Below are 27274 nucleotides of genomic sequence, written 5' to 3' on the forward strand. Positions count from 1 at the left end.
GTAGTTTTTTTAATCCAGGCGGCGCGGATTGGTTGCGGTTGCCGGCAAGATGGCGGCGCCCAGCGAGCGGCGCTGAGCGCGGCCGGGACGAGGTCGCTATGTCGTCTGTCGCGATGTGGCGCGGCTGTCGCCGGCTGTGGTGGGCCCACTCCCCGCCCGCTCGGCTCCCACGACCGCCTCCTGCAGATGCTGAGGGCGGCCCGGTGGGGTCATGCGGGCGTCGGGCCTATGCCCCGCCGGCAGGTGAGGGAGCACGGGGGAGGCTCCAGCGCCGTGTGAGGAGGGGGATCCTTCCCTGGGGATCCTTCCCTGGGGTCACCCGGGGCAGAGCTGGGACTGGCACGGCCTCGAGGGGATCTCGCTCCCCACGGCCGCTGAGCGGTGCTGGGGCTCTCCCCTGTGCCGTTAATTAATTTTTATTAACGAGCCTTGCCGTTAATGTGAGTTTGGAGCGGGCAGGGTTCGCTGGCTTGCACGGCCGAGCCCTCATCGAACCATTTTGTTACATTTGTTTTTGTTGGGTTTTGGGAATTTTGAGGGAACGGGACTCGGATGAGGGGGTTCAAGTATGTTTTGGCCCATGTGTCCCATGCAAAGACTTTGCTGGAATCGTGTGGGTATAAGAACAGCAAAATTAATCTCATTTTGTCGGAGGCGAGGCTGCAGAGCTGTGGTGACTCATGACAAAGTTTTGGGAGTCACTGATGAGCCTCGGGGCTCCTCTGGGGTACACACACTTTAATCTGTTTTTAGAACCGTGCCCGAGGCCCTGGAGCTCACAGGTCACCAAGCCTGAGAAAAATCCTTCAATTTCCCCAGGGGAATGTGCTGTTTTTAGCCTGGAATAGCAGACCTGCAGCCTGACCTGTTTGCTGTGCCCTTCACGAGACAGATTGATGGGTTTGGGATTCACAACCTGGTTGCTGTTGTCAAGGGAATGGTTTGTGGATTCTTCCTGCCTTGTGGGAGGGGTGTGAGCCTTTGGAATGGGTGTGATCCTGCTCTCACAGTGTCAGGAGTGCTGGGAGCCAAGGATGCTGCTCCTAAAATGAGACCTGAAGTTTCCTCAGGCTCATCTTGTAGGTGGGGCAGGTAAATTCCTGAGCTGGACTGGGGTGTCCTTTGGGGATTAACTTGTCCAGTGTGTCTGTAGTTGTGGAATCTGGAAAGGTTGACCCTGAAGCAGAACTCCTGAGGAGAGGTGGGACAGGCCTGCTTGGGAAACCAGCCCTGCCACACCCTGAGCCCCCAGCCTGGCAGGAGTGCAGCTGCTTCTGTTTGCTCCCTGCTGAGTGCAGCTCACTGCAGCTCACAGCTTGGGAACTGTGGATGGAGAGCTGAATTTTTGTTACCAGGCCACCTCAACAGCACCAAAGCTCTGTTCTGAGCTGTGATGGGGAGCAGAGGAAGGGACTGAACATTCTCTGTTTGCCCACTGAATGTTCTCTTTGCCTTGTGTTTCTGTCCTCAGAGAGGAAGAGGTTCTACCAGAACGTGAGCATCTCACAGGGGGAAGGTGAGTGTGGCCACAGGGATGGGATGGGATGGGATGATGCCTGGGAGAGGTGTCAGCACCTGCAGCCCAGGCTGTGTCAGTGGCAGGTTTGTCACCAGCTGCTGTGTCCCCTCCTCATCTACAGCAAAGCTGCACGGTGAGAAGCAGCTTCCAGGACCAAGTGATGGAAAACCTGAGTATTCCTGGTCCCTATCAGCTCCAGCTCTGCATCTACTCCCACTGTGGGGTTGTCTGTTGTTCCTTAGTGCCTGCTCCTCTTTGATTCCCCAGGATTTCTACTCTGATTCCCCAGGAGGCTTTGAGATAAACCTGGACCACCGGAAGCTGAAAACGCCCCAGGCCAAGCTCTTCACTGTGCCCAGCGAGGCCTTGGCCATTGCAGTGGCCACAGAGTGGGACTCCCAGAAAGACACCATCAAGTTCTACACCATGCACCTGGTGAGCACGGCAGGGTGGAGGGCTGAGGCCTCCAAATGCAGGGTGTGGAGGCAGCAGGTTGTCCTGCTCCTAATGAGCAGAAAGTTGGGGTGTCCTCTGGGCTGTCTAGAGGGAATCTGTGCCACTAGGGGAACTTGAGAAGGGGCTGGACAGGGTTATTGGGAATAGTGCAGGGCAGGAGGAAACTGAGCTCTGGAGCAATCCATGCCCCTTTTCCCTGCTGCTTAATGAGCTGTTTCCAGGGATCCTGAAAGATTTAAGAAGATGTTATTACATTAACCACTTTGTGGCCCTGCACCCCTCAGTTATTCATCTGCCACAAATCCCTCTGCTTCTTCTTGCCATTGTACCATGGAAGCTGCTGCTTTTTCAAGCCTGGAATAACAGCATTTTCAACTGCTTTTATCCCCAGACCACTCTGTGCAACACAGCGCTGGACAATCCCACACAGCGAAACAAAACACAGCTGATCCGAGCAGCTGTGAAGTTCCTGGAGACAGACACGGTCTGGTATGAGATGGGGACCCAGTTGGAGCTTGGAAAGAGGCTTGGGTGAAGTGAGGGAAGGCATCTGCACTCCCCCAGTCATGGCATGGCTCTGATCTGGGCTGGCTTTTGCCTGAGGGTTTGAATTAGTTTAGATCAATCCTGCACGTGCAAACCTGGTTGGAGTCTGTGCTCCCACAGAAGGAGCATTGGATTTGGTCCCCTGTTGAACACTGGGCAAGGGTGAGAGCAGTGGGAAATTAAGATCTTGGAGAAAAGAAAACCTTTGAAAGGCCTGTGGGGATTTGTCAGCCAGTCCCTGGTATTCCTGTGCCAGTGCAGATAGCTCAGACTACTTGTACCAGTCCCCAAATTCCCTTCATTCCTTAAAGTCCCTGTGAGCTGGAGGATCAAGCCCGTTCATGCTCAGGCTCCTGTCCCAGCCTCCACAGTTCCTGTGGAGAGAGAGGAACAGGTTTTCCACCTGCCCTTGTGGCTTTGGTCAGACTGGGGGAGCAGGGAATGCTGAGCTGAGCCACTGGGCAAGGAGAAGCAGGAGTGGCCCCACAGAGAGCTGCAGTGGGGTTTGTACCCTCCTCTAACTGCTAAACCTCACTTCAGTCTGTGGCTTGGGGCTGCCTGCAGTTTTCAGCTGGCTGGTTCACTGCTCTGTTTTGTAGTGAGACAGAATTGTCCTTCCTGGGATAACCAAAAGCACTGAATTTAGGGAAGGGTTGGGGGATTGTTCCCTGTCACTGCTGCCTGTGTGGACAGCAGGTCCCTGTCCCACTTGCTGTGGATCTGGTGGGGTCAGTGTCCTTCCCAGAGGTGTGTCCTAGCCTGGGGGGCACCATCCAGGGTGGTTTTGTTCTGTCATGTCCCAGCTATCGTGTGGAGGAGCCTCCAGCCCTGGCAGAGCTACAGAAGAATGAATGGGATCCTGTGGTTGCCTGGGCTGAGAAAAGGTGAGAGCTCAGAGGGTTCCTGGCTGCTTAAGACCCTGCCCTGCTCAGCCCAGGAGCTCTGGTGCTTTATGAGCTCAAGCTCCATGAGCCCTGGGCTTTGCTGAGGGTTTGGGTGCTCATTGCAGGTACAATGTGACAATTGGCTCCTCCACCAGCATCCTGGGGCCAAACATTCCAGCCAGCACCAAGGAGACCTTTGTGAACCACCTGGCATCCTACAACATGTGGGCCCTGCAAGGTGAGTGGGGCTGGGCCACTGAGGAGGAGGAGGTTCCTCTCCATGGGGAGGAGTGACTGGAATGTTTTTCTTCTCCTGCCCCTAGTGTGGAGGTTTATGTTTTAAATCTGCAGGCCAGGCCCTGACCTGCTTTTGTCACAGGCAGGGATTCTCTTCAGTGCCACTGGTGTTCAGGATCTGACTGTGCTATCCCATGGGCTGCTTGCTCCACCTCAGCACAAATAACTTCTTTAATGCCAAACCTTCTAATGATTTAATCCCTAGCTTTGTTGTTGCCAGGAAAAGAAATCAGGCTTACTACTCCAAAGTGCCCATACTGTGCACTGTCCTCACTTTTTTATCCTTATATCCCACTTAATCTTGCCTGAATCATCTGAATGCCACCAAAAGATAAAGAAATGAAGGGAGGTTTGCTTTGCTCCAGCCCTGAATGAGCAGCAGGCAGTGAAACCCACAAGAGACACACAGTGCTCGAGCCTGGATGGATATCTCTTCCCTTTGCACAGGGAAGGGTTGTGGCAGAATAAAAGGAGGTGGCTTTTGTCACTGTGATGGCAGGGCCAGCACAATGCTCTGGTGCTAACCACAGACCTGAGTGCCCAGGTGCAGGTGGCAGGATCACTGGCCCTCCCTGAGGGGATACCACAGCCTGCCTGTCCATTCAGAGTGTGTGAAGATGCTGCTGTAATGCTGCAGAAAACAGCCATGAATCTTGTTTGGTTTGGGTTATTCCCTTCCAGGTATAGAATTTGTAATCACCCAGCTGAAATCGCTGATTCTGTCCATGAGCCTGATTGACAGGCACATTACAGTAGAGAAAGCTGTGCTTCTGTCTCGCCTGGAGGAAGAATACCAGGTAAATTATGTTACAAAACAGCCCTATAATTCAAATAGCAATAATCTCAGCATGACAAATGCATCCCCCACCACAAATAACTGGCAGGGGAAGTGCCTGCTGTAGCAGGAGACGTTCCACTCCACCAGTCTCTGTGTCTGAGAGCGTTTGGAGCGTGCTGCTGCAGAGCAGCACCACGGGCACAGCAGCCCAGAGTGCTCCCAGGGCTGCCAGTTTCTTTTCACAGAGCCCAGATGGCTGCTTTTCTCCCTCTCTAATCTGAAGTGCAAAGTTGTGGCTGACTTCTCCTGCTGAGGGTTATGCAGCCTGGAGGCTTTGGTAGACACCAAGATATCAAGCTTGCTGGAAATTAGCTTGGTGTGAAGCTTTCTTTGTCCCAAAAGTGGCTGAAGTTGGGAATCTTTTCATCCTCCCGTTAAGAGGCTTTGCCTCAGACCCCAGTACAGATGAAGCACATCCTGATCTCGAGATATCCCTGCCTCAGCAGTCAAGGATCATCTCAATTCCTGGGGGGGGGGGTTGCCTGTGTTTCACAAACATGAGAAGGGAAGCCCAGAGTTGCTGAGGTGATTTGGGTGTGATCCATGTTCCTCCTCTCCTTCAGATCCGGCGCTGGGGCAACGTGGAGTGGGCCCACGACTACGACCTGTGTGAGCTGCGTGCCCGCACTGCAGCTGGGACTCTCTTTGTTCACCTCTGCTCAGAGAGCTCTACTGTAAAACACAAGCTGTTGCAGGACTGAGGCAGCTGGGCAGGGCACAGAAAGAAAATGTCCAGCTGGGAATTGCTGGCCTGACACAATGGATGGTAGCTACCTTCCTGCCATTCCACTTTTCCTGGGATCAGCTTCATGTGCTGTGGTTTTGTGGGCAGCTCCTCAGTTGGATTGCCTGCTGCAGTGCAGCACACAAGGAGGAGAGGTCAAGGTGAGTCTCCTCTGAATCCCCAAGCCAGCAGCTCTGTCCTTTCCTGGTGTCTGTAACTCATCAGAGGAGCTCCCACGGCAGAAGCAGCTTCCTGGGCAGGGCACGGCACAGACATACCCAGCATATGCCACATGTCTTCATAGCTGCCAGCTCCTGACACACACTTGTTATGGAAATCTGAAAACAGACTCCACTGCATCTGTTGTTCATCCCTCGGCGTGCCTGTCTGTAACACCAGGGTCTCTGTGTTCCATTAAAGACTCGCCCCTGTGAGGTACCAAAGCTGAGTGTCTTTGTCTTACTCACCACACTGTGGGCTGGGTCCTGAGCTGCCAGCTTGTGGGCAGGTGCTGGGATGGCTCCAGGTATTAAAAATCACTGACCAGAGCAGACACTAACTGCTGTGTGAACCACTCTGTGCAGCTGAGGAGGTAGCAAGGAGACAACTGAGTAGTCCTGGAGCAAGAGGGGTAAAACCTGGGCTGCAGCCATGTTCAGAAGCACAGAGCACGATGAGCTGAATGTTTGTTTGACAGGCAGCACCAGCCACGGGGTTTTCTGAGCCCTGCCCTGCCCCTGGCAGCACACAGAGCCACCCTCTCGTTTAACCTTCCCACCTTCTCCTTGCTGCCTGCCTGGAGCAGCAGCGCCCCGGCCGGCAGCGTTCCTCAGGAGCAGCCTGTCACCGAGCAAGGAGGGGAATTAATGACTCCTCACTCGGCTGTCGCTCCTGTGGAACCATTGATTTCCCTTCCCGCTGGCTGGGGGCTGCTCTGCTCACGCTGCAGAAAGCTGATTGCGAGAAGGGCTGAGAGGATGAGGCTCCCAGGCATGCAGAGCCCCCGCCAGCCCTGTGCTTGCTGAGCTGGAAACCTGCTGTTATCTCGGGGGTGGTTTGATGGAGAGTGTTCCTCTCCTGAGCTGCTGCCTTGTGCCAGCAGCTCACAGGTTCCTGCCATGGAGCTCGCAGGTACCGAAGCTTTCAGGCATTATATGCTACAATGATTTGGTTCAATCAGCTCACAGCTGATCCATAACCCCTTGTGACCAGCTCTGAGTTGTCTGCATGGGCTTTGTGCCAACGTGATGGAAGAGACAGGGCTTTGGATGCTTTTCCACAGTCAAGAAGCAGCTTTTATTTGCAGTTTATGGTGGGATGGAAGAAATGTGGATTTGGACTGAAATGTCCCAGGCAGCTTGGCCATGGAGAGGCAGCTGTTCCTGCTGAGGGCTGTCCTGTGTGCCCCAGGTGAGGCAGCTCCCCAGCCCTACTCTTTAGGCTTCACCACTGTGCTATCCAGCTCCTTCTGCAGGGTGTCCATGAAGCAAATGATCTTTTCGATACAGGTGCGGTTTCTGTCGCTCTCCCTTTGGAAAGCCTGGACAGATTGAAACCAAGCAGTGACTCTGCAGGCAGGTCAAGGTCCAGCAAAGACCTGGGAGTGCCTCTCCTCACAGTGCCCCATCCCCCTGAGTGTGAGGGTCTCTTACCTTCTCTCTCACTGACTTCTGCCACTGGTAGGTGTTGGAGAGCATGTCGCTCTCGCGCTTATCAATCTTGCGCAGGCGGATGCTGTGGGACACGCTGGTGATGTTCACAACGGTGATTTTGTCCTCAAAGAGCTGGGAGGTGACGTGACAGGATGAGAGGAGGGGTGAGCACACAATAAATGAGCAGCACAGCACTGCTCAGAGGGAGAAACCCTCTGTCTCAACCTGGCAAATCCCTTCTCTCATTGGGATAAATCCAGGGCTGTACCCTTGGCCTTGCTGCAGTGAAATTGGGCATTATCCCTAACCCAGGTGGGGAAACAGAGGCAGCAGCCTTGGCCCCACATGCTGGAATGGGGAGATCAGTGCTGCCATGCAGCTGGTGTGGAAGAAAGGCTGAATATGCTCCAGCATGCCTGGAAATGGAAAATCACACTTGGAAGGGATTCCTGCACTGCTGGCACTGGCTGTAAATCTTCATTTTTGGAGAGTCCCAGCTTCTAATGAAAGCAGTGACTTCCCTCGTGGCTCTAAATAGAGGGTGGCTTCACTAGCCCGTAATGAGGCTCCTCCTGCAGCCAAGTGCAGCTGTTGGGTAAATGAATTCCCTTCTCCATGGGAATGGATGGCAGTGAAGCAAAATGGGTGCAGGGCAGTGGTGCAGAACCACCACCATCTGCACAGGCCATAAAGCAGCAGCTCCCTGGGGGCTCAGGGGTCTGGTTTGTGTCTGTCAGCTCGTGATTACCTGCAGTGACAGGGGGCTGGGATAATCTGGACAGAGCAAAACCACGGCTAATGCCTATTTAAGTAATTTAACCACTAAATGGAGGAATTATGGAGGCAAAAAGGGCAGCGGTGTTGCTGAGTGGAGCACGGCAACAGTCTTGGTGCTTTTGGAAAGGCTCCTGGGATCTTTGTTTGCACAGCAAGACTGAGGGCTCGGTGGAAGGCTCCATTTAAAGTGTTGTGTCCTGCCTCCAGATCAGCTCGTGGGCTCAGGAGCTCCAGGAAGGGATTTTGAAATCACTGAGGCAAACAGAGCCCTGGTGTAAGAAATTCAGAGCAGTGTTGGGATTCTGCTGAGGGAGCAGGGAGAGTCTGAACAAAACCAGCTGTGAGGGAGTGCAGCAAAGATGCTGCCTGAGTGCCTGGAAATCAGCCAGAGCAGTGAGCTGTGCTGGAGGCAGGAGAGAGATTTCCTCAGCACCTCTCCTGGGCTGCTGCCACCAGCTCTGGCAGTGCCCAGGGAAACCTGCAGTGCAGTTATGCCCTGTCCTACTCAGTGGAGATGCTCAGAGGCACCACAGCAGCTGGACCCTCCTGGAAGGAGGTTATGCTGTAGTTCAGGTGAGCCTCCTGGAAATCCTGTCCCTTCAGACAAGAGGCTACAGCCTCATTTTCTTGCCTACTCTCTCACAGAGATGAACTGTTTTGGTGCCCTCACCGCTCGAAGATCCTCTGGAAAATCCTCTTCAAGCTCAAAGAGGGCGATTTTCTTCAGGATGGCCTGGACAATCTCCATCACGTTCTCAAAGTGTTGATTTTCCAGGTCCCGGCACTGGTTAAACGTGCAGAATGTGGTTAAGGAAAAAGCTGAGCACACCACTCATCTGTGGGGGTTAAATCACCTCCTGTAACTGGGACTGAGTGTCTGCACAGGGGGATCCTGCAGAAATGAGCCTGGCTGCTCCCAGAGGCTGCTGTGGGGTCAGGATATCAGGATACAAACTCCCAGTTCTGAATCACACACCGAGTCTCATCTTTACTGCCAAATATGACAGAGGACTGAGAGGACCTGGGATTGCCAGGGAAATTGCAAGAAGCCTCCAGGTGACAGCTGAGCTCTGAATGCTCTGCAGTTATTTGCACCAGGCCATCACATTTCTAGATTTAAAGCAGCATGACCTGACACTCAAGCTTTTCAGTATTCTCATGTAACTTTTTTTCAGCACACATCAAAAATACAAAAATGAACACCATTTAAAAAGTATTCAACCAGAATTGTAGATATTTCATTTACTATGGCAGGAATGTACCTAGACAACAATCTAACCAGATCTTCCCTCTGTTTTGTCTTCTCTGCAGGGAGAAGAAAGGAAGATTCCCAACAGGGTGAAAGCTGCCTAAATCCTACAGAATTTCAGCACAGTAGAATTTAGATCTCTCTGTGCTCTCCAGAGTCTCCACATAAAGAACATAGGCACCTTAAATGACCATTTCTAAAGGCTGAGAAAAGATATTTTCTATTGATTAAAATAAAAAAAAAAAAAGTTTTTATACTGGAGCCTCATTTTTGGATTTAGAGGTGAGGTGTAGGTGCATGACTGGGGGAGCCAGGCCAACCTACTGTGAAAAGGATATATCCCTTGGATGTTTTCAGTGAAGGTTGATGCTATGACATCAAGGCTTCTTTTAAAATCCTGTAACAGTTCCTTAACAGAGGGGAAAAAGAGAAAATAACACAATGAAAACTTGCACAAACATAACAGGGAGTCAGAGAGTCTAGGAGGAATCTACAACTTACTGTAATTTGGACTCACTGCTGTGATTAGCACAGTCAGAAACTGAACTGCCTCGAGCATTTTGTGTGTCTGGAGTGAGCCAGGGGAGCCTTTGTCACCTAAGCAGTGCCTGGAGGGGGCTGCATTCCCATCCCCTGCCTTGCTGCAGCCTCCTTGTCCTTGGCTGCATGGAGAGCCTCTTGTCAGAAGCACAACCCCTGCCTGGGCTTTACTGCAGCTCTTGGTTTAGTCCTCAGAAATTAAAATTGCAGCTGCCTGTTCCCTCTCTCAGAAATGGCTGATGGAGAATCTGTGAAGTGCTGCACTTAAATGTCTTGGTAGCTGAATCCTGCAAATCCAGCAGGGCACACAGGGAGGAAATGTTTCTGCTCATCCCATCAGATATGTAAGGGCCAACTCAGAAAACACTAAAAAGGCAAAATCCTGATGCAGTGAGGATCCATTTTGAGCTGTTGCTTTCTGCCATCCATGCTCACAAAACTAAACTGCTGCACACAGGCCACAGCCCCTGCCTGCTCATTTTTAAACAGATTATTTTGGGTTTTTTCCTCCGATGAAGATGCTCATCAGCAGCCCTGCCCTAGTTCTTGAGGAAAAGTCTGGGGAGGAAAAGGCAGCTATTATGCAAGCAAATGCAGCAAGCTGAGCAGGAATGTGTGTAATCTTATAGCAAAGATCAGCTTCAAAGAATGACACCTCTAGAATTCCAAATGCATGCCCCATGCTATGCAGCAGCTTGTGCAGACCTAGAAAGTGATTGCACAACCTCCCTGCCTGTGAAGTGTGGGAAATCAGCTTGGAGAGATGTGATGGACATGCTGTGCTCTGCTCTGAGGAACAGAAATCTGCTGGAAGGCAGCAATGTCCAGGGCCTGATCTCACTCCCATCAACTTTGAACAGAGAAAGGAAAAGATGGGGGTGAAACATTTTCCTGAGTGGAAATCCTGTGCCCCCTCTTTGTGAGCAAGCTGCTACACAGGGCTGCAGTGACAGAGAGGTGACCCCACAAGGTTCTGGCTGTGAGTCCCACAGGTGTGAGCTTGGATCTCACCTCCAGGTCGTTGGATACCAGAGTTTCCAAGAGCATCAGTGCATGCCACAGCTGCTGGATCTCCTCCTTGCCCTGGGCTCGCTTAGAGTCAGCAATTTCACCACTCCCGTCCTGATAGAGCTCATCCAGCCTCTAAACACAGAGATACATGAATTATAGTTTGTGTTCAGCACTCCATTGCAATTTAATTAACTTGTTACATGTGTGAGAAAAGTTCCTGCTGCTGATTAGCTGAAATGAAATGTGATGATTCAGGGAAGTCTCCAGATTTACATAGTGGGTAGTCAACAGTTCTGAGCTTTGCTACTGCAGGGGGATTGGGAAAACTCTTCCTCATGCTCCACTCAGCACAAGACTTTGCTCCTTCGATGCTTCCCTTCATTTCCAGCAAAAAAGAACAATATTTAATTATTGATATTGCTGGCTGTGAAGAAGAAATTCACAATTGCTTTGGAGAAAGAAAGGCAGGTGTAAATCCTGATCCAGCCAAGGAGAATCTTGACTGACTTCCAGTAGGGTCAGGATTCAGTATTCTGAATATGGAATACCTATCATTGCCTGCCTTCCTCTTACAGCAAGGATTTATTGCCCTTCAGAATTATGTATTGATGTCACTTTTGTATCAGGCAAGATTTATGTTTGCTTGGATCAAAAAAAAAAAAAAGGAAAAAAAAATCCTCTTGTGCTGAATGTGTTATTTTCAAGTCTGTTTAAAATCAGTTAACAATCAACTGTTTAAAAAAGTAGGGAAAATAGATATGTCTTATTATGTCTCTAATCCACTTCTTCTTCTGAGAGGGAATGGAATGGGGTGAAATAAAGAATTCTGTTAAAAACCCCTGCCAAGGCTTGTGTCTGGAAATGGGGTGGATTACCCAAAACTTTGCAGTTTACCAGGGGGAAGGGGAGAGCAAGGTGTCTTCTTTTTGAATGTAAACAAGTTAGGAGGCTCAAAGGGCTCCAGAGCCACTCAAGCTGGACCTCTGGGAGCAATAACTTCAAAGTTCAAGGCCTTTAATCCTCCATAGCCAACTTCAGAGAGCGCGGTGATTTTACAGGTTACCCAAGTTTACATGAAAGGATTACAGACAGACAAACAGCCCTAAGAACAGCTCACAGACTGCAGTCTGCTGGGGCCTCTGTGCCTTTTGAACTCCTCCAGCAATTTTAAATGGTGGGGAAATGATGTTAAAACACTGTGTTCTGTTTTGATACCAATTCCTCTAATATTTATATGAAAACTGGCAAGCTGAACCCTGTTTATAGAGAATCGCAGAATCCCAGAATGGTTTGGGTTGAGAAATACCTTAAAGATCATCCAGGGCAGGGGCACCTGCCACTGTCCCAGGTGGCTCCAAGCCCTGTCCAGCCTGGCCTTGGGCACTTGCAGGGATGGGGCAGCCACAGCTTCTCTGGGAATCTGTGCCAGGGCCTTTCCACCCACACAGAGAAAGATTTCTTCCTAATATTTAATCTATTTTCTTCCTGATATCCCATCTAAGCCAGTCCTCCTTTAGCTTAGGCCATTCCCCTTGCAGCTCAATCCATCGCTGAGCCTGTGGGTCAGACAGAGGTGAGGGGGTCAAATCTGCCCTCAGCTCTGTATCTTTGGGTTTTGTTGTTGTTTTGCAGGGTTTGTTTTGCTGGTTTAGGGTTTTTTCATGCAAAACACAGTGAGAATTCAAGCACAAGTTAACCGAATATTCAAACCAAACCTCTGTTTGGCGCGAGATGCTCTGTAAGGTCCCTCCCAACCCAACCCATGCTGCAGCTCTGACTCTGGTGGTGCTGCCAGCCCTGGCTGCAGATTTCCAGCGTGAGTCAGCAGGGTTCAAGGCCCTGGGAGCAGAGTGACTCAGCAGCTGCCAGCCTGTGACAGGCACTGCAATAGAAGTGACCTGGTTTCCAACAGGAGCCAGCGCTTGTGACTCTGCTGGTGTCACTTGTCAGGGCCTTGCTCTCTCAGCTGACAGTGCCACCAGGCTTTAGCCCTCCCTTATTTATTTTTTTTTTTTCTCTGGAAACAAAATCATGATCCATCTATTATACATGGTTAGAAAGGGATCCAGCTAGAAGCTACGCCCTGAGCAGCCACAATGGGTGGCTGTGGTGGAGCAGAATGAAAAGAGAGTTTCTGCTTTAAAGGACTAGAAATGCATTAAAATAACTTTCTCTAATTTTTTTTGGTTATAGTTCTTTGAGCTGTTGTTGAGAAAATGAAGTGAAGCAGAAAATTACTTGAAAATAAACTGAATACCCTGCAATTTCCTTCCTTTTCTTCCTGGTTTTTCAATGAAGGAAGAGTTATTGGAGCTTCGAAAAGAAGGGGAGTAGCAGTAAACATCTATCTATCCAATTATCTTAAAAATCAACTTATAAAAATATTTAAACTAAAAGGAAGGTTGAGCATTTCCATTTTCTTAAATATTGGTGACTTTAATGGTACAGGATGTGGAGAAATCATGTATCAAACAAACAAAAGTATAACATTACCGTTTCGTTCCGAGTCTCAAAGTCTGAGATTATTCTCTTGCTTTCTTCCTGGTTGACTGCCAGAATTTCATGGAGTCTTTTGTAGAATTTAGAGACTTCAGCTTCTCGTTTTTCATACTCTTCCAGCCCATAGTTATACAGGCTCTCACAAACTGAGACAAACTCCTCCTTGTATGTGACAGCAGAGTCAAGGTCTTTTGCTTGTTCAGTGGAGCAACACGTTGTGTTCCTTCTGCCTCTGCAAATCTGAGCAACAAGAGCTACGAGCTACTTCTATGTAAACTCTGTGGTTCTTGCTGGGAGCTGCCAAATATTCTGTCTGGGGCAGGGCTGGGTCACCCATTCACGTTTTATGCATGGGGTTTTGCTGCCTTAAGGGTACGGAGAAAGCTATGGCAACTTGAGGGGAAAAAGGCCTTGAGGAAGAGAAGAAAATACATTCACTTGTCTGACTCTTCTGACACAGCAGCAGAAGGAAGCCTACAACCCTATCTGTCTTCCCAAGTGTGAATACAGTGCCTGTGTAGTTAATAAATACAGCTCTGGAGCCCACAGCCAGAGCACAGAATAAACTACTGACTTGGTAGCATCACAAAAATAACGTCAATTTTTCTTCTGCTATTATCTTGGCAATGGAATTGTTTCTGGAGTCTATTGTAGTTAAGCTGTGATGCATTTTTCCCCAACAGTGTAATGCAATTTTAAGGAAGGTCAAGTTACTGGCCTTGACAATGCTCTATTAATCTGAATGAGAAAGGAAAAAAAGGAAAAAAAAAAGTGTCTGCTTTCTGCTCCCCCGTGTAGGAGCAATGATCAGAAAAATGTGCTGGCCTGGAAAGTTCCCTTTGCCAGTTCTGGCAGGTTGTGAGATATGTGACTTGTATCACTCTGATGAGTCTGTTCCTATCTCCTACCACTTCAATTTCAACATGATTTTAGCAACTGTGCTCTTACAATCTAACAGACAGAGATTTATCTTCCAGCTCATTTTAAACTTTAAGTGGATTCCAGACTTAAAGAAAGTACAAAGTCTTGATTCTTGAAGGGTCAGGAAAGGAAGCTACAGAAATCATGTTTGATTCAAGGGAAGGAAAAGGAATATGGTAATTACAACGGTGAGAATTTAAAAAGCTGGGATCTCATGACCTGTTGGGGATAGAAATGAGTGGTTTTACAAATGGGATGTCTCAAGCTGGGCTGGCCAGCTTGTCAGTAATATAAACCATTTGTTTGGAGCCCTCATATTTCACAAGATATCATGCCTTAAAGCTGTCAGTGGTCTCACAGCCTTGCAGTGTAACTCTTGGTACTGCTCCAAAATTGAACACAGACTGTCTCAGATCTTAGATCAATGCAGCTTTCAGCTCTGGACAAAAGCAGCAGATGAAGAGTCCCTGTGGATGCACTTCCTTCTGAACTCAAGGCATTACCTGTTAGCTGTGGGCATTCCAAACCCAGCAAGGATATGCCTGCAGCAGCTCCTCCACTCCTGGGAGGGAAACCAGTTTGGCAGCTTCTCCTTCCTCTTCATGCAGACTGTCAAACAGGAATGGTCCATTCAGGTACTCAACAAAGGCTGCCTTTGAAGAGAAACAGAGCAAAATAAGTAAAATAGAGATGCCAGCCTGCTGGCAGGATGTGTCTGTCCTGTAAGAGCCTCAGCAGCAGCAGCAGAACATGGGTGCAGACACAGTTACATGAACACAGCAGAAACACCAACAAGCCACAAAAGCACCTTGGAGTGAAACCCATCCCAGGAGCTTTGCTGTTACAACTCAGGATAGAAAACACTGTTTAATCTTGCATCAGATCCCTGAGTCATAAAATGGTTTGGGCTGGAAGGGACATTAAAGATCATCTAATCACAGCCCCTGCCATGGGCAGAGACACCTTCCACTCTCCCAGGCTGCTCCAAAGCCCATCCAAGCTGGCCTGGAACTCTTCAGGGGTGCCACTTTCTCTGGGCAACCTGTGCCCCTTGCCAGTATCAGACATCAGCACATACAAACACTGAGTGCAAGGCTATTTAACCTTTCAGATAACAACATGGTGAACTTTGGGGAGGTACAAAGGAAGAGTGTCAGCATCCTCCCTGGCACTCAACACTAAACTTAAGCCACTCTGATCTTCCAGAGGTCTGGAATACAGAGCCAGGCTAAAACTGAAAGCACCATTCCACCTGGTCTTGCTTTCAGCCTGGTCACAGGACTACAGTGATGTCCAAATTTCCTGGAGAGCTTAACCATAAAACTGATGAAAAGCTTGACTTAGTATGAAGGAGAGAAAAAAAGTCACTTCAGCATGAAAATGTTAACATTTCCCTCAGACCTGTAATTTTCCTAATCTCACACCAGGCTGATAAACTTCCTGGGTATGATTTACTATTCAGCTTTGCAGGGTTCTCTATCTGTAGTTTCATTGTTCAGCCCAAAGAATTATGTTCCCCCACATCATGTGTACTCCACAGCAGCTCCTGTTTCTACCCAAAAGATAAGATTCAGAGATCACAGAGATTAATCTGAGCCTTGGTTTTAGCAGAGTCAAATTTAACCTCTCATTAAATCTTCAAGCAGGGAGAAGACAAGTCAATGTGTGTTTGTGCTTCTTTCTCCTGGGACAGGACACAACCAGCCAAAGAGAACTCACCTGCTGTTGCTCCAGCTCTTTCTGCTTTGCATCTTCCTCCTCCTGCAGGGCCAGGACCTGAGCCTCCTCTTCCTCCAATGGCTTAGTAAGATGTTGATACTTTAAAGCTGCAGCTTTTGCCTAAGAAATATGAATAAAATATTTGTATTGGATCAGCCTGCATTGCTCAGTGAGTCAGGGTGTAATCAACTGATCTTTCTAGAATGTGCACCAGAGTGGCATCTGCCTCTCCATTCCCTCATGGGCTTTTTATTAAAGTACTTATGAAGTTTCTAATCTAATCCTCAACCCATTTTTTGCTGGCATATTTTTCTGTTTCTGCATTCAATGCATCTGAGATAATTCAGTCCCAGGAAGCTTTTCTCTCTCCATTTTCTAATCTTTAGAGGTTTTTTTATTTTTTTTCCTCTTTTAGCAGGAAGTTCTATTTTGACTTCTAGAATCTCAGCTCCAATTTGATCAGTCAGCGAGGTTAATTCATTTTCTAGGGAGGAGCAGATTCTTTGGAGGAGTGGATGGCAAGGTAGTACCAGGGGCAAGAACCTCATTAGTTGAAACTGAAGCTTGACAAATTTAAGAATGCAATTCTCAGATATCCCTGATGAGCAGGGACTGCATTCCACGACCTGGAAAACCCTTCCAGTCCTGTGGTAAGAGCAATGCACATTCCAAGCACAGCTCCTGCTCTGTGCCAAGCAAATTTACAATTAATCATTTTCTTTGGTTACTAAAAAAAAAAAACAAACCAAAAAACCAAACAAACCCTGAATAAAAAACCCCATCTTTGTTCCTTTGAGCCCTGGGATGATAAAGCAGCTCCACAGGTGAGGATGAAGTGTCTTATTCTCAGAAATCAAAAGTGGGAAGTGCATCCAGGCACCTGCTTGCCTGGATTGTCAGGCTGCTGCTGAAACAAATCACTGTGTGAGCAGCAGGAGCACCAAGGCTCCTTCCCCCTGGATCCAGCTCTCCAGACTGATTTCCTCTGAGATTCTCTAAGCAAGACTTGCACTCACACTGCAGCCTCTCTGTGGCAACACGAACCAGGCCCCTCTCCCACACACAGCTGCTGATTTTCACAGAATCTGTGAAGACATCATGCTTCTGACACCTCTACCTCTCTGTCAGATTTGACAGAATTTGGCCTACAGGTTCACAGCTGTTACGTGGAAGCAGAATAAACACTGTGTGTTTCTGTGAGCCTGGTTTCTGCAGGGAACCTGCCCCCAGTGCTGGAATATTGCTGGCACACCAACAAAGCAGAGGCTCTGTAAGATGCTGCTGCCTGATTTCCCAGGCAGGGAATGCAGAAATCTCACCGTGGACTTTCTCACCAGCTTGAAATCCAAGTACACCAGGCTGGGAAGGTGAGCAACAACAAAGAGCCTGTAGTGCTCCTCACTGCAGAAAGGGTTCCCACTGAGGTTCAGCGTCTGTAAGCTTTTTAACCTCCTGAGGTAGATAACCTGTGCCAAAGAGAAAGAGCTCTGTGTTTCCCAGGGCTGGGGAAGCACAGCCTTGGAATTTATTGCTTTTATTACAGTTGAGTTGCAATATGCATTCTGCTCTGCTGCCAAATTCACGTGACAGTCAATTATGAGTTTCTAATGGTTTTGGGAAAGGAAATACTTAAATTCACGTTGGCAATATCTAGACAATGGGTGGAGAGAGAAGGCAGATGGGGTGCACAAATCACAGGTCCTAAATTGGTAAGATGCCCTCAAAAGAACCCCAAATAAATCCTGGCCTCCCCCCTTTTCTCATATGTAGCCACTTATTCCTTTTCTAGCTTTTATGGGAGCCAATAGGAATTTTGCCATGGCTGAGAGCAGTCACAGACCTGGGCCCCCACGAGTCAATAATCTAAAAGAAAAATGGCTGCAGTAAGCACTTAACACCAGAGGACCAAACCCATAGCTCAGACTGCTTAGAAATCCTAAAGAGAATTTTATCACCCAAGGAGGGGCTTGGACACAATGGCAAAGGGCAGTTTTAGAATATCTGATCCTTCAGCAGGGAATATTTGCAAAGCCAGGGAACACTCACATTTTCCAGCACGGTCAAGTTATTGTTCCCTATGGAGAAAATTTGCAGCTCTTGCAGTGTGTCCATGTGCTCAATTGTAGATATTCTGTTACTGTAGAGACTGAGGTCCTGCAGTTTGACAAGAGTATCCAGGCCCTCAATTACTTCAATATTGTTGAAGGACAGGTCTGGGGAAGAATTTAGAAATCAAACATTAAATTATTTCTTGCAGAGCACCCAGATTCTGCTCTTTAGTTCTGGGTGTAGGAGTTTATGTACAGATTTTTCTCAGGGGTGGTCCAGGCCCCACAGGAAAAGCTCAGCATTAAATCATCCTTCATTCCCATCTCCTCCTTGCAATTGTCTGTGCAGCTTTGAAATGAGAGGAAAAGCTGAAATTGGTCCATGCAGAGTCCACACACACAGTCTAAATAAAAGGGACTTCTGCCTCATGGGGGAACACAAAACAAGAAGTGGAGAGATGCCCTTAGAGGGGAATTTCTGTGATAAATCTGGCACTCTCTTGTTTCTTGCAGGCTCTGTCCTGCCACAGTTGTGGTCACTCCCAGAGCACCAAGATAAGGCAGCTCCATGTCAGTGGAGTTGTGCAAGGCTCACTTCAGCTGTTTCACTTATTGAAACGTCCTCCTACCCTGCCAGAACATCTCTCCTAACACCCACACTCACCATGACTAAGGGCAGGAATTGCCTGAGGATTAGTACTGAGCGAGCCAAGAGTCCAAAACCAGTTTATGAGGTCTCTTGGGTGGCTGAGACACTTGTACAGCAGCAGCTGAGCCACTGCAGCCTTTGGGCAAACAAAATAGGAGAGTGTGCCTCAAAACACTGCTCACACTGATCACTTGGTGATTCACAAGGGCCTCAGTCATTTCTGGAGCAGAACTGTGCAGACAGTGGGGTGGAAGAGCCCATTAGACATTTCACAATGTGCTTATGAGCTCCAGCCCTGCATGCTGAGGATATATTTAGAATTCCAGCCAGCAACGTGGCTGCAGTTCCAGGGAATGCTCTCAGCTGTGCATCTGTGTAGCTGCAAGCAGTCACACAAGGCCACAAGGATGGGCACTCCTTGGGACAACATTGACACCCAGCCCTTAAGGGTTGTAGGATTTGGAATGCCTGCAGCAGCTTTGAAAACAGAATTCGGGCTTCTAAAGCACAGAGGTGTTTCCATAAATATTCCTGAAAGTCACCCCTAAACACAATAGAAACCTTGGAAACAACATTGAAACCTCAGCTTCCTGTTCCTGCCACACCAAATGTATTGAACCCAGTTTTTAAACATTTTGAAGGATTGTTTTGCAGCTCTGATACTCAGGCATTTTGACATTTGACAGTCAAATGAGGAGACACACAGGCAGCTGACAGCCTTCCCAGGGAAAGCTCCTATCAGTGGTGTTGAGAAGGTGACATGCTGCTTTATCTCAGATTGCTTTGCACCTGCACAGGCACCCAGCCTCCCCTGCCTGTATCTCACCAAGCCAAACAAGGTGAACCAGACTCTCCAGACCTTCTATCTTCTCAATCACGTTGTTGTCCAGCTGCAGCTTAGTCAGATTCTCTAATGGCCACAGATTAGCAATCTGCAGGATGTCTAAAGCCACAGGGAAAAAAGAAAAAATAGAAAAGTGTGACAGTGGTCACGGGGGTCTTCGGATGAGGGAAGAGACGAGGATTTGACTCCATGTTTCAGAAGGCTTGATTTATTATTTTATTATACATATATATTATATTATACTATACTAAAGAATAGAAGGAAGGCTTCATCTCAGAAGGCTAAACTAAGAATAGAATAGAAAAGAATGAAAACAAAGGCAGCTGGCTCAGACAGAGAGAGAGAGCCAGCTCTGCTGTGACTGGTCACTAAATCCAAACATCCACATGAGACCAATCCCAGATGGTCTCCAACCAATGCACCTGTCGCATCCCACAGCAGCAGATAACCATTGTTTACATTTTGTTCCTGAGGCCTCTCAGCTTCTCAGAAGGAAAAATCCTAAGGAAAGGATTTTTCATAAAAAGATGTCTGCGACAGAAAAGAAAATTACTTTCCACATGAGCCAGCTTTGTTTAGCAGCCACACTGCCTTGCACAAGGAAAACACGTCCAGTCTTGCCTGCAGGAGGATTTGCAGTGTGTGATGAGTGCCCTGGAGAGCTCAGAGGTGCCCTGGCTGGATGGGATTCCAATGGCAGAGCCCAGTTAACCCCAGTGTCCTGCTCAGCACACACTGCTCATCAATGGGGCCAACGAGGCGTGCACGGGATGCTGAGTGTGGTCCTGCTCTCCAGAGCCTTCCTGAACCCACTGCCAGCACGCCCTGACCTTCATCCTCCTCTCCAGCTGCAAGCAGGAGGTTTGGGATGAGCCTCTGCAGTCCAGCAGTGCCCAGCTCCTGCTGCTGGAAATGGTTCTCCTGCTCCTGGGATCCTCAGCACAGCAGAGGAGCTGGAGTCTCCTCTTTCTGTGAAGGCTGCAGTTCAGAGCTAATCAATACCTCTGCATTTAGTTTCCTCCAAAAACAGAATCACAAGGGCAGGCTGTTGGCCACCACAGCAAAGGATCAGGACCAAGGTGACAGGAAATACAAAATATTCTCACTCCCAATTCTCTTTCTCCTGCAATGCCTTCCTGGAAGATTTCATCTGCTGTCCTTATTTAGCAAGGGCATCATAAAGCAAGGAATTGCATGCACAAAATACCCACACAGTTCTGGATTTGCAAACAAATCCATGCAGGATCAGGTCAAGGGAACCTTTTCCAAGAAAATCAACTCATACACACATTTTACTGGAGAACACAAAGAATAATAAACTGAAATTGATTTCATCTGCTGTCCTGCTATCCTAATTTAGTGAGGGCACCATAAACCAAGGAATTACACACACAAAATATTCACACAATTCTGGATTTTGGATTCGCTAACAAATCCATGCAGGATCAGGTCAAGGGAGGCTTTTCTAAGAAAATCAACTCATACACACATTATTATACTGGAGCACACAAAGAATAATCAACTGAAATTACTCCCCTCCCTCAAATACTCAAATATCGAGCCAAATGTTCTTCCTTTCCATTTTTTTGAGTGCAAGTTTACGACAGGTTTGACAGTAAGAGGCAAGCCATGGTAATGGTGTGGATGAGCAGAGGATGCCATCAGGTTGGACTGTAAGCACCAAAATCTCCCCAACATCTCCCACACAACCACCAGACACGGCAGAGCCTGCCCAGGGCTGGGTTTGGCCACGAAGCGAGGGGCCCAACAGGGCTGTGGCCTGTAGGTGTCACCACAATATAAATGTTAAATGAGAACAGCAGTGACAGTGAGAGGGAAGTGAAGCAGCTCTGAAGTCACCCATCAGCAAAAACTCCTCTGATGAAGCTGCTTTGTACAGGTATGAGCAAAAGTCCAAACCCAGATGTTAATTTTCACACAATAAATCCCAGCTAATAATGGTTGCTTAATTGCCAGTTACCCACTTCTATGAAAAGAAGAGGAAAAATATGTATATATTCTGATACTCACTTTTAAAACTAATTTGTATCTCTGTCACAACCTTAATGTTAATACTTTCCTTTCTGGCAATATCTCCAAGGTCCTCTGGACACTTCTCCTCAATGGCTTTCTGAAGGATTTCATCATCAATAACGTTTGGCTCAATGTTATTGAAAAACTGAGTCATTGTGAGACAGGATCAGCCTTAAAGGACAGAAAAGAAAAGAAATTAAATCTTTGCCTGGCAATGATTATAAAAATGAAAATAAATTAAATCAAATCACTTTCCAGTAGTGATAGAATCACAGAATCCCAGAATAGTTTGGGTGGGAAGGAACCTTAAAGGTCATCTCATTCCACCCCTGCCGTGGACAATTTCCACTATCCCAGGGTGCTCCAAGCCCTGTCCAACCTGGCCTTGGACACTTCCAGGGATGGGGAATCCACAACTTCCCTTGTCAAGGCTTGACAACCCGTTCAGTGAAGAAAATTTTCATGGAAATTTAAATATCCCTAATGCTGCCCTGGAGGCAATGAGGCTATTTGTCTTTCTCAAACCGTGCAGAGTTAATGAATCGCTGTGAAGAACTCGAATCTCCAAACTTTTGCTTGTGTAAGATGTTTATAATTACAGAGTAAGTCCTGATTTATTTTTGCATAGGACATTTGCGATGATAAATGCCAGAGTTGGGAGAGTTCTATTCTCATTCTGGCGTTTCATTAACAAAGCAAACCTCTCTGTGGCTGTGTGCAACACACACCGAGGAGCAGCAGGCTCTGGGTTTATCCATCCTTGACCTTCCTCTCTCTCTTTCTTGTACAATCACAGAATTATTTAGGTTGGGAGGGACCTTAAAGCTCATTTTGTTCCACCCCTGCAATGGGCAGGGACACCTTCCACTGTCCCAGATTGCTCCAAGCCCCAACCTGGCCCTGGGCACTCCAGGGATGTCACTTGTCCAGCGTCTCTCCGGTCAATGCCGGTTCCAGCCACCCCTGCCCGGTGGGTGGGAAGGAGCCACCGCCTCTCGTTCCCAGGACCCACCGAGGCCCCGATCCCGGCCCCACAGGCCTCTCACCGCAGGTCCTCGGGGGTCTGGGTCAGCTCCCGGTTCCTGCTTCCCTCTTCCCGTTCCCCGTTCCCGTTGCCCATTCCCGTTCGCGTTCCCGTTCCCGTTCCCCGTTCCCGTTCGCGTTCCCCGTTCCCGTTCCCCGTTCCCGTTCGCGTTCCCGTTCCCCGTTCCCGTTCCCCGTTCCTGCTCCCGGTTCCCACCCGCGCCTCAGCGCCCGTCACTAAGGAAGCCCAGGTGCGTTGCTAAGGGAGGCACGTGACCGCGTCAGCCGCCAATGGGCGTGGAGGGGGTGGGGAGGCCAGCTACCAATCAGAGCTCGAGAAATCCGTGTCAGCCAATCAGCGCCGGGACCGTGCCCTCGGGGCGGAGAGGGCTCGGATGATTGACGTTCACTTTGCCCAATAATGTTGCAGATAGTTTCGGGCTTTGCCCAATAGGGAATGGCAGCCTCATTGTCCCCGCTGTCCATCAAAGGGAGGGCGGGAAAAGAGGCGGGACTATCGCGGGGGCGGGCCCCTCTCTTGACAGTGATGGACACGCTCTTTAACCAATGGTTTTGCCGCGCGTCCTGCGGCTGTCCAATTGAACGCAGGGAGGCGGGACTCAGCTGCCAGAGCGCGCTGTGGTTGGTGCGCGCCGCTGTCGGTCAGGGCGCGGTGCGGGAGGGGTGGGCGCTGGGCCGCTGTTTGTTGTCATCCCAAGATGGAGTTTCTGCTGGGGAACCCGTTCAGCACCCCGGTGGGGCAGAGCCTCGGTACGGCGGCCTGGGGAGCGCGGAGGGGCCCGGGGGAGCCCGGGGACACCGCGGGGGCTGCGGCCGGCGGGCGGGGCTGGAGGCAGCGGGGGGCTCTGGGGGTCGCTGAGGGGCTGGGGCGGCCCTGGGGGTCCGTGAGGGGCTGTGGGAGCGGTGGGGGCAGAGTCTGTGAGAGCCCATGGGGGAGATCCGGGCTTGGTAAGGGGCTCTGGGCTTTAGGGGAGGTGTTGGGGGGTTGTGGGGGTCAGTGCGGGCTGATGGCGGGGCTGGGGGTGGTGGGAGAGCTCTGGGGGCTCTGGAGGTGTGGGGAGGTCTCTCAGGAACAGGGATTGCCGGGGTTCCGGGGGCTTGGAGGGGCTGGAAGGCGTCTGGGCAGGGCTGGAGGCCTCCGTGAGGAACTCTGGGGTTAATGGGGGGTGTGGAGAGATCAGAGGGCAGAGAAACTCTGGGGACCAGGCTGCTGTCTATGAGAAGATACTGACTCCACGTCGAGACGGATGCAGGAAAGTTGTTGCATCCCTCATCTCCTTTTCCTGAAGTTGATGGACCACCCAGTCATTGAGCCACTCTTTCCCCAAGTACTGAACCCTCCCTGTGCCTCTGAGTGGGCAGGGGGGTGATGTGGTCTGGAGACACAAACGAGTGCTCGTTTTCCAGCCTGGAGGCTGAATTGTGGTTCTGGTAATGATTATTCTGAGCCAGCTTTCCCTGCCTGGCCAGCCAAGGCCTCCCTGGGCTGCTGTGGCTGCTCCGTCCCTCCCACAGATGTGTTCTTTCCTGGCTACCATGTTTTGGTTTGGGTTGCCATGGCTGGGGCAAAGAAGAGGAAGGAGAAAGCTTGAGCATCACTCGTGCAGAGTTTGGTGACTCTGAGTTCTCACCTCAGCTGGGTGGGCTCTCAGTGCCTCCTGCTTTCCTCTGTTGGGCCCTGAAGAAATTTAAGATGTGTGACATTGCAGTGGGAAGGAAGAAGCTGGCTCAGGTTCCTGCAGTGCAGGAGGGCAGGCAGTCCCAAAGCCAAGGTGATGCTCAGTGGAGCATGGCTGCTGCCAGGGAAGGCTGGGAGAATTGGGATTGTTCAGCCTGGAAAAGAGAAGCCTTGGGGTGACCTCATTGTGGCCTTCCCAAATCTGAAGGGAACCTGCAGGAAAGATGGAGAGAGAAGGTCTGGAGTGACAGGACAAGGGAGAATGGCTCAAACTGACAAGAGAGTGGGGATGGATGGAATATTGGGAAGAAATCTTTCTCTGTGAGGGTGGGGAGGCCCTAGCACAGGTTTCCCATGGAAGCTGTGGCTGCCCCATCCCTGGGACTGTCCCAGGCCAGGCTGGACAGGGTTTGGAGCAGCCTGGGATAGGGGAAGGTGTCCCTGCCCATGGCAGGGTGGAATGAGATGATCTTTACTGTCCCTTGCCACCCAAAGCATTCTGTGCTTCTGTGCATACTCTAACCTAGAGCTGTTCTCCATTGATTTGTGGAATGATGGAAGTCTTTGAAAACCACAGTGGAGAAAACTTTGCAGAGTATCAGCTGGTGGCCTCAAACCTCTTTTCTGGTCCTTTCCTCGTGCCCACGTGCAGGGCCAGCCCTGGCTGAGGTCAGGGGGCCTTGCCTGGGTGAGTCTCACGCTGTGCTGGGCTCTCTTTTCAGGCTCTATGGAGCATATGCACAACTTGCTGTTTATCCTCTGCCATCTGGGCTGTTTGCTTCTTCTGCTGAGGGAGAGCAGTGCTGGGGATCAGAGGAGAATAAGGAGAACAGAGAAAGAGAAAGGTGATTTTAGAGGCTTTGTTGTGTTTGGCCAGCTGGGCCAGGCCTCAGCCTGGGGAGGGAAGGCACCAATTTCTCCTCTTCATTGGCAGCTTCTCTTAGCATCAGTTTGAAGGAACTGAAGGATTGTTGGGGGCAGGGAGGGAGGGTAAAAGCTGCTTTTTTAGCCTTCTGCCTGTTGAAGCCCAGAGTTAGAGGATTTCACAGCTCTCACATCCCCCTGCTCATTGCCAGCTTGGAGGCTTTGAACACTGAGCTGCTTCCATCAGATAAGGTGAGGTGTGCAGCTTCCCTTAATGCAAAATTCAGCTGCACTTTCAGAATGTTTTCCTTTAACTCCCAGGGGGTAGAGATAACTGCAGATTTTATTTTGGAAGACAAATTTTTCTGCTTCTCCTGTCGCTGCCAGTTATCCCTTTCTGAGACAGCAGTAAAACAAAAGCATGCCTTGTTCTCAGACACTGCTATTTGCCCAGTGCTTCCACAGTTTGTTTTTCCAATGAGCTTGTGGAATATAATTTTCACTTATGCTTCTCTTCATTCTTTGAAAGCAATGGAATAATTTTGTATTTTTGTTGAAACATATTGTGTTGTACACAGTTGTGATGTTTCCAAGCAAGGCCTAACACTCACCATAAGGGAGGAGTGCAGAAAATCCTGTAGGTCCATCAGCACACCAAGAATGTGTGCTCTCTGCCAGGAAGTAGCAGAGGTTCAGGAGAAGATTTAATTAGGGCTCTATAATATCTGCAGATAAATGCCAGGTCTGAAAGAACAAAGATGTCAGAAAAGGTTTGGGGAGAGCTGAGAGAGGTAATACAAGGGATTTTCTCTTTTCTCCTCTTTATCTGGATAATGTCTGAAGCTAGGCAGGCTTTTTATGTTAACTCTTTTGCTTAATGTGGGAAAGTAATGCTGGGATGAGCTCAGAGGATTTGTAATGGAGATGGATAGAGTCTCCTGCATCTGAAGTGCCAGTTGAAATGGCAGCCAGGTTCCTCATGGCTGAAACCTACCTGACTTTTGGACTGATTTTATGGAACCCTCTATTCAATTCCCAGTGGTGACATAGCAGAAACAACATAACCACCACCATGGCTGCTAATTACAAACCTCACCTGATTTTGCTGTAATGCTTTGGTGGACCTGTGGACACTCAGCTTTGTCTCCAGCAAAGGCCTCTCCTGAGAAGAGTGGTTGGGTTTTGGTGGGGCTGTGTGGAAGGCAGGCAGCTGTACCTGAGAGATTCCTGAACTCAAAAAAACCCCATTTTCATTCCATATTTCTTTTTACCTGGAGGTTGCTATGAAGGGAGCTTATAGCATCATTTGACATATAAACCAAAAATCTCACCCAGGATTTTGCAGCAGAATCCATCACTTCCCAAAGGTTTTGTGAGGTGTTTTTCAGAAGGTTGTTGTGAAGGCTGGTGAGAGTCTAGAGGCTGGGATTGGGTGCCATGGGTTTCATGGGCTGCCAAGTACATCGAGGCTGACAAGGTCCTTTGTGCCATTGGGTGCTGGCCCAGTTCTTGTGACTGAACTGTTTATTTTTTCCAATCACCACTGCAAATACCATCCTGAGGAATATCATGAGCAGTGAGGAGCAGAAGAGCAGGAGGATGTGCAGCAAAGCAGCTCTGACAGAGTCCTTGCTGTGTGGAGAGGGATTGGCCTGGAGAAAAAGCTGCAATTTACAGTAGTGGGAATTTGCCTTGAGATTCACCCTCCTGCCATAAATTGCTTTTTTATCTTTCTTTGTTCAGTGGAGCCATCTTTAAAGTGTCACCACTCTATTCAAGGTTATTAGAACAAATGCCCTCGCTGCAGGTTAGTGAAAGCACCTTTGATGATTAAAGCTGATTGAATTACAAGAATATGAAGTGCTGGTGCCTCTTTTTTGGCCATTCTGCTTGTTTGATAGTGGCCATTTGGCTTACATGGGAGGACACAGGGAAGCCTGGTTTAGGGGTTTTTTGTTTGTTTTACTCTGGAGACTTTGCAAAGGCTTCAGGAAAGTGCTTCTTTGTTTGAATCCAAAGCAAACCTTGCTGCTGCCCCTGGTGCAGGTGCAGAGGGCTGAGCTGGGGCACTGAGGGGTGAAATGGCTCCTCACAGGCTCAGTCCTGGTCAGGGCTGTGAGTGCTGCTGGACTCAGCTCTCCTCACTGCTGCCCCAAATCCTCCTGAGCCAGAGCCAGAGGCCTCGGGGAGTGAAGTTCAGCACCTGAATGAAGAGCAGCGAGACTTGAAAGTTAATTTTTAACAATGAAGAACGATTTCTCCATTTAACAGCGTAGAAATGAAGAACAATTTCTGCATTTAACAATGAAGAAATGAACAATTTCTGCATTTAACAATGTAGAAATGAAGCTGTCCTGTGTGCTGGGAGTGCTGGTTTACACCCTGATCCCTGCTGCAGAAGGGAAGTTTCAATGCACAGTGCTGGTCAGGGCACTTGGAGTCTGTTTTTGGAGGAGAAACAGTGTGGTGATTTAAGGAGGC

General features: G+C 49.1%; 3 protein-coding genes across 8 annotated transcripts in view; 2 read left to right on the forward strand and 1 right to left on the reverse strand.

Annotated features, from left to right (window-relative positions):
- The first annotated feature begins 11 nt into the window (after window positions 1–11).
- Window positions 12–5707, forward strand: ATPAF2 (ATP synthase mitochondrial F1 complex assembly factor 2). The gene is made up of 8 exons (XM_005494880.2): window positions 12–243; window positions 1472–1516; window positions 1809–1954; window positions 2367–2464; window positions 3325–3405; window positions 3531–3643; window positions 4384–4499; window positions 5104–5707. The coding sequence occupies exons 1-8, from the start codon at window positions 99–101 to the stop codon at window positions 5239–5241; spliced, it is 882 nt and encodes a 293-aa protein (XP_005494937.1). The 5' UTR covers window positions 12–98; the 3' UTR covers window positions 5242–5707.
- Window positions 5346–22509, reverse strand: DRC3 (dynein regulatory complex subunit 3). Of its 4 annotated transcripts, none has more exons than XM_074552616.1 (13): window positions 22448–22509; window positions 21205–21378; window positions 19156–19272; window positions 17679–17845; window positions 16952–17098; window positions 15633–15752; window positions 14451–14566; window positions 12987–13158; window positions 10494–10625; window positions 9281–9351; window positions 8364–8487; window positions 6917–7048; window positions 5346–6804 (listed from the first exon to the last, which is right to left on the reverse strand). In XM_074552616.1, the coding sequence occupies exons 2-13, from the start codon at window positions 21359–21361 to the stop codon at window positions 6694–6696; spliced, it is 1566 nt and encodes a 521-aa protein (XP_074408717.1). In that variant the 5' UTR covers window positions 21362–21378; window positions 22448–22509; the 3' UTR covers window positions 5346–6693. The 4 variants fall into 4 exon arrangements, with proteins under 4 accessions (XP_074408717.1, XP_074408718.1, XP_074408716.1 ...); XM_074552617.1 differs by lacking the exon at window positions 22448–22509 and adding an exon at window positions 22254–22343 and having other exon boundaries at window positions 16967–17098; XM_074552615.1 differs by lacking the exon at window positions 22448–22509 and adding an exon at window positions 22254–22343.
- Window positions 22510–22866: 357 nt separating this feature from the next.
- The window catches only part of TOM1L2 (target of myb1 like 2 membrane trafficking protein), a 56339-nt gene continuing 51931 nt past the window's right edge, over window positions 22867–27274 (forward strand). For all 3 annotated transcript variants that reach the window (XM_074553089.1, XM_074553090.1, XM_074553091.1), the window contains exon 1: window positions 22867–23001. In XM_074553089.1, the coding sequence (XP_074409190.1) occupies window positions 22950–23001 (52 nt within the window). In that variant the 5' untranslated portion in view covers window positions 22867–22949. The remainder of the gene's footprint in view (window positions 23002–27274) is intronic.

Source organism: Zonotrichia albicollis, chromosome 16, assembly GCF_047830755.1.
Source record: "Zonotrichia albicollis isolate bZonAlb1 chromosome 16, bZonAlb1.hap1, whole genome shotgun sequence".
NCBI lineage: Eukaryota > Metazoa > Chordata > Aves > Passeriformes > Passerellidae > Zonotrichia > Zonotrichia albicollis.

Coding starts and splice junctions, on each gene's coding strand:
- ATPAF2 (XM_005494880.2), top strand. CDS start 99: ATGTCGTCTGTCGCGATGTGGCGCGGCTGTCGCCGGCTGTGGTGGGCC. Junction 1,517..1,808: donor GAGCATCTCACAGGGGGAAG/GTGAGTGTGGCC, acceptor CTGATTCCCCAG/GAGGCTTTGAGATAAACCTG. Junction 3,406..3,530: donor GTTGCCTGGGCTGAGAAAAG/GTGAGAGCTCAG, acceptor TGCTCATTGCAG/GTACAATGTGACAATTGGCT.
- DRC3 (XM_074552616.1), bottom strand. CDS start 21,361: ATGACTCAGTTTTTCAATAACATTGAGCCAAACGTTATTGATGATGAA. Junction 17,846..19,155: donor GGTTCACCTTGTTTGGCTTG/GTGAGATACAGG, acceptor ATTCTTCCCCAG/ACCTGTCCTTCAACAATATT. Junction 8,488..9,280: donor ACTGAAAACATCCAAGGGAT/ATATCCTTTTCA, acceptor CACATTCTGCAC/GTTTAACCAGTGCCGGGACC.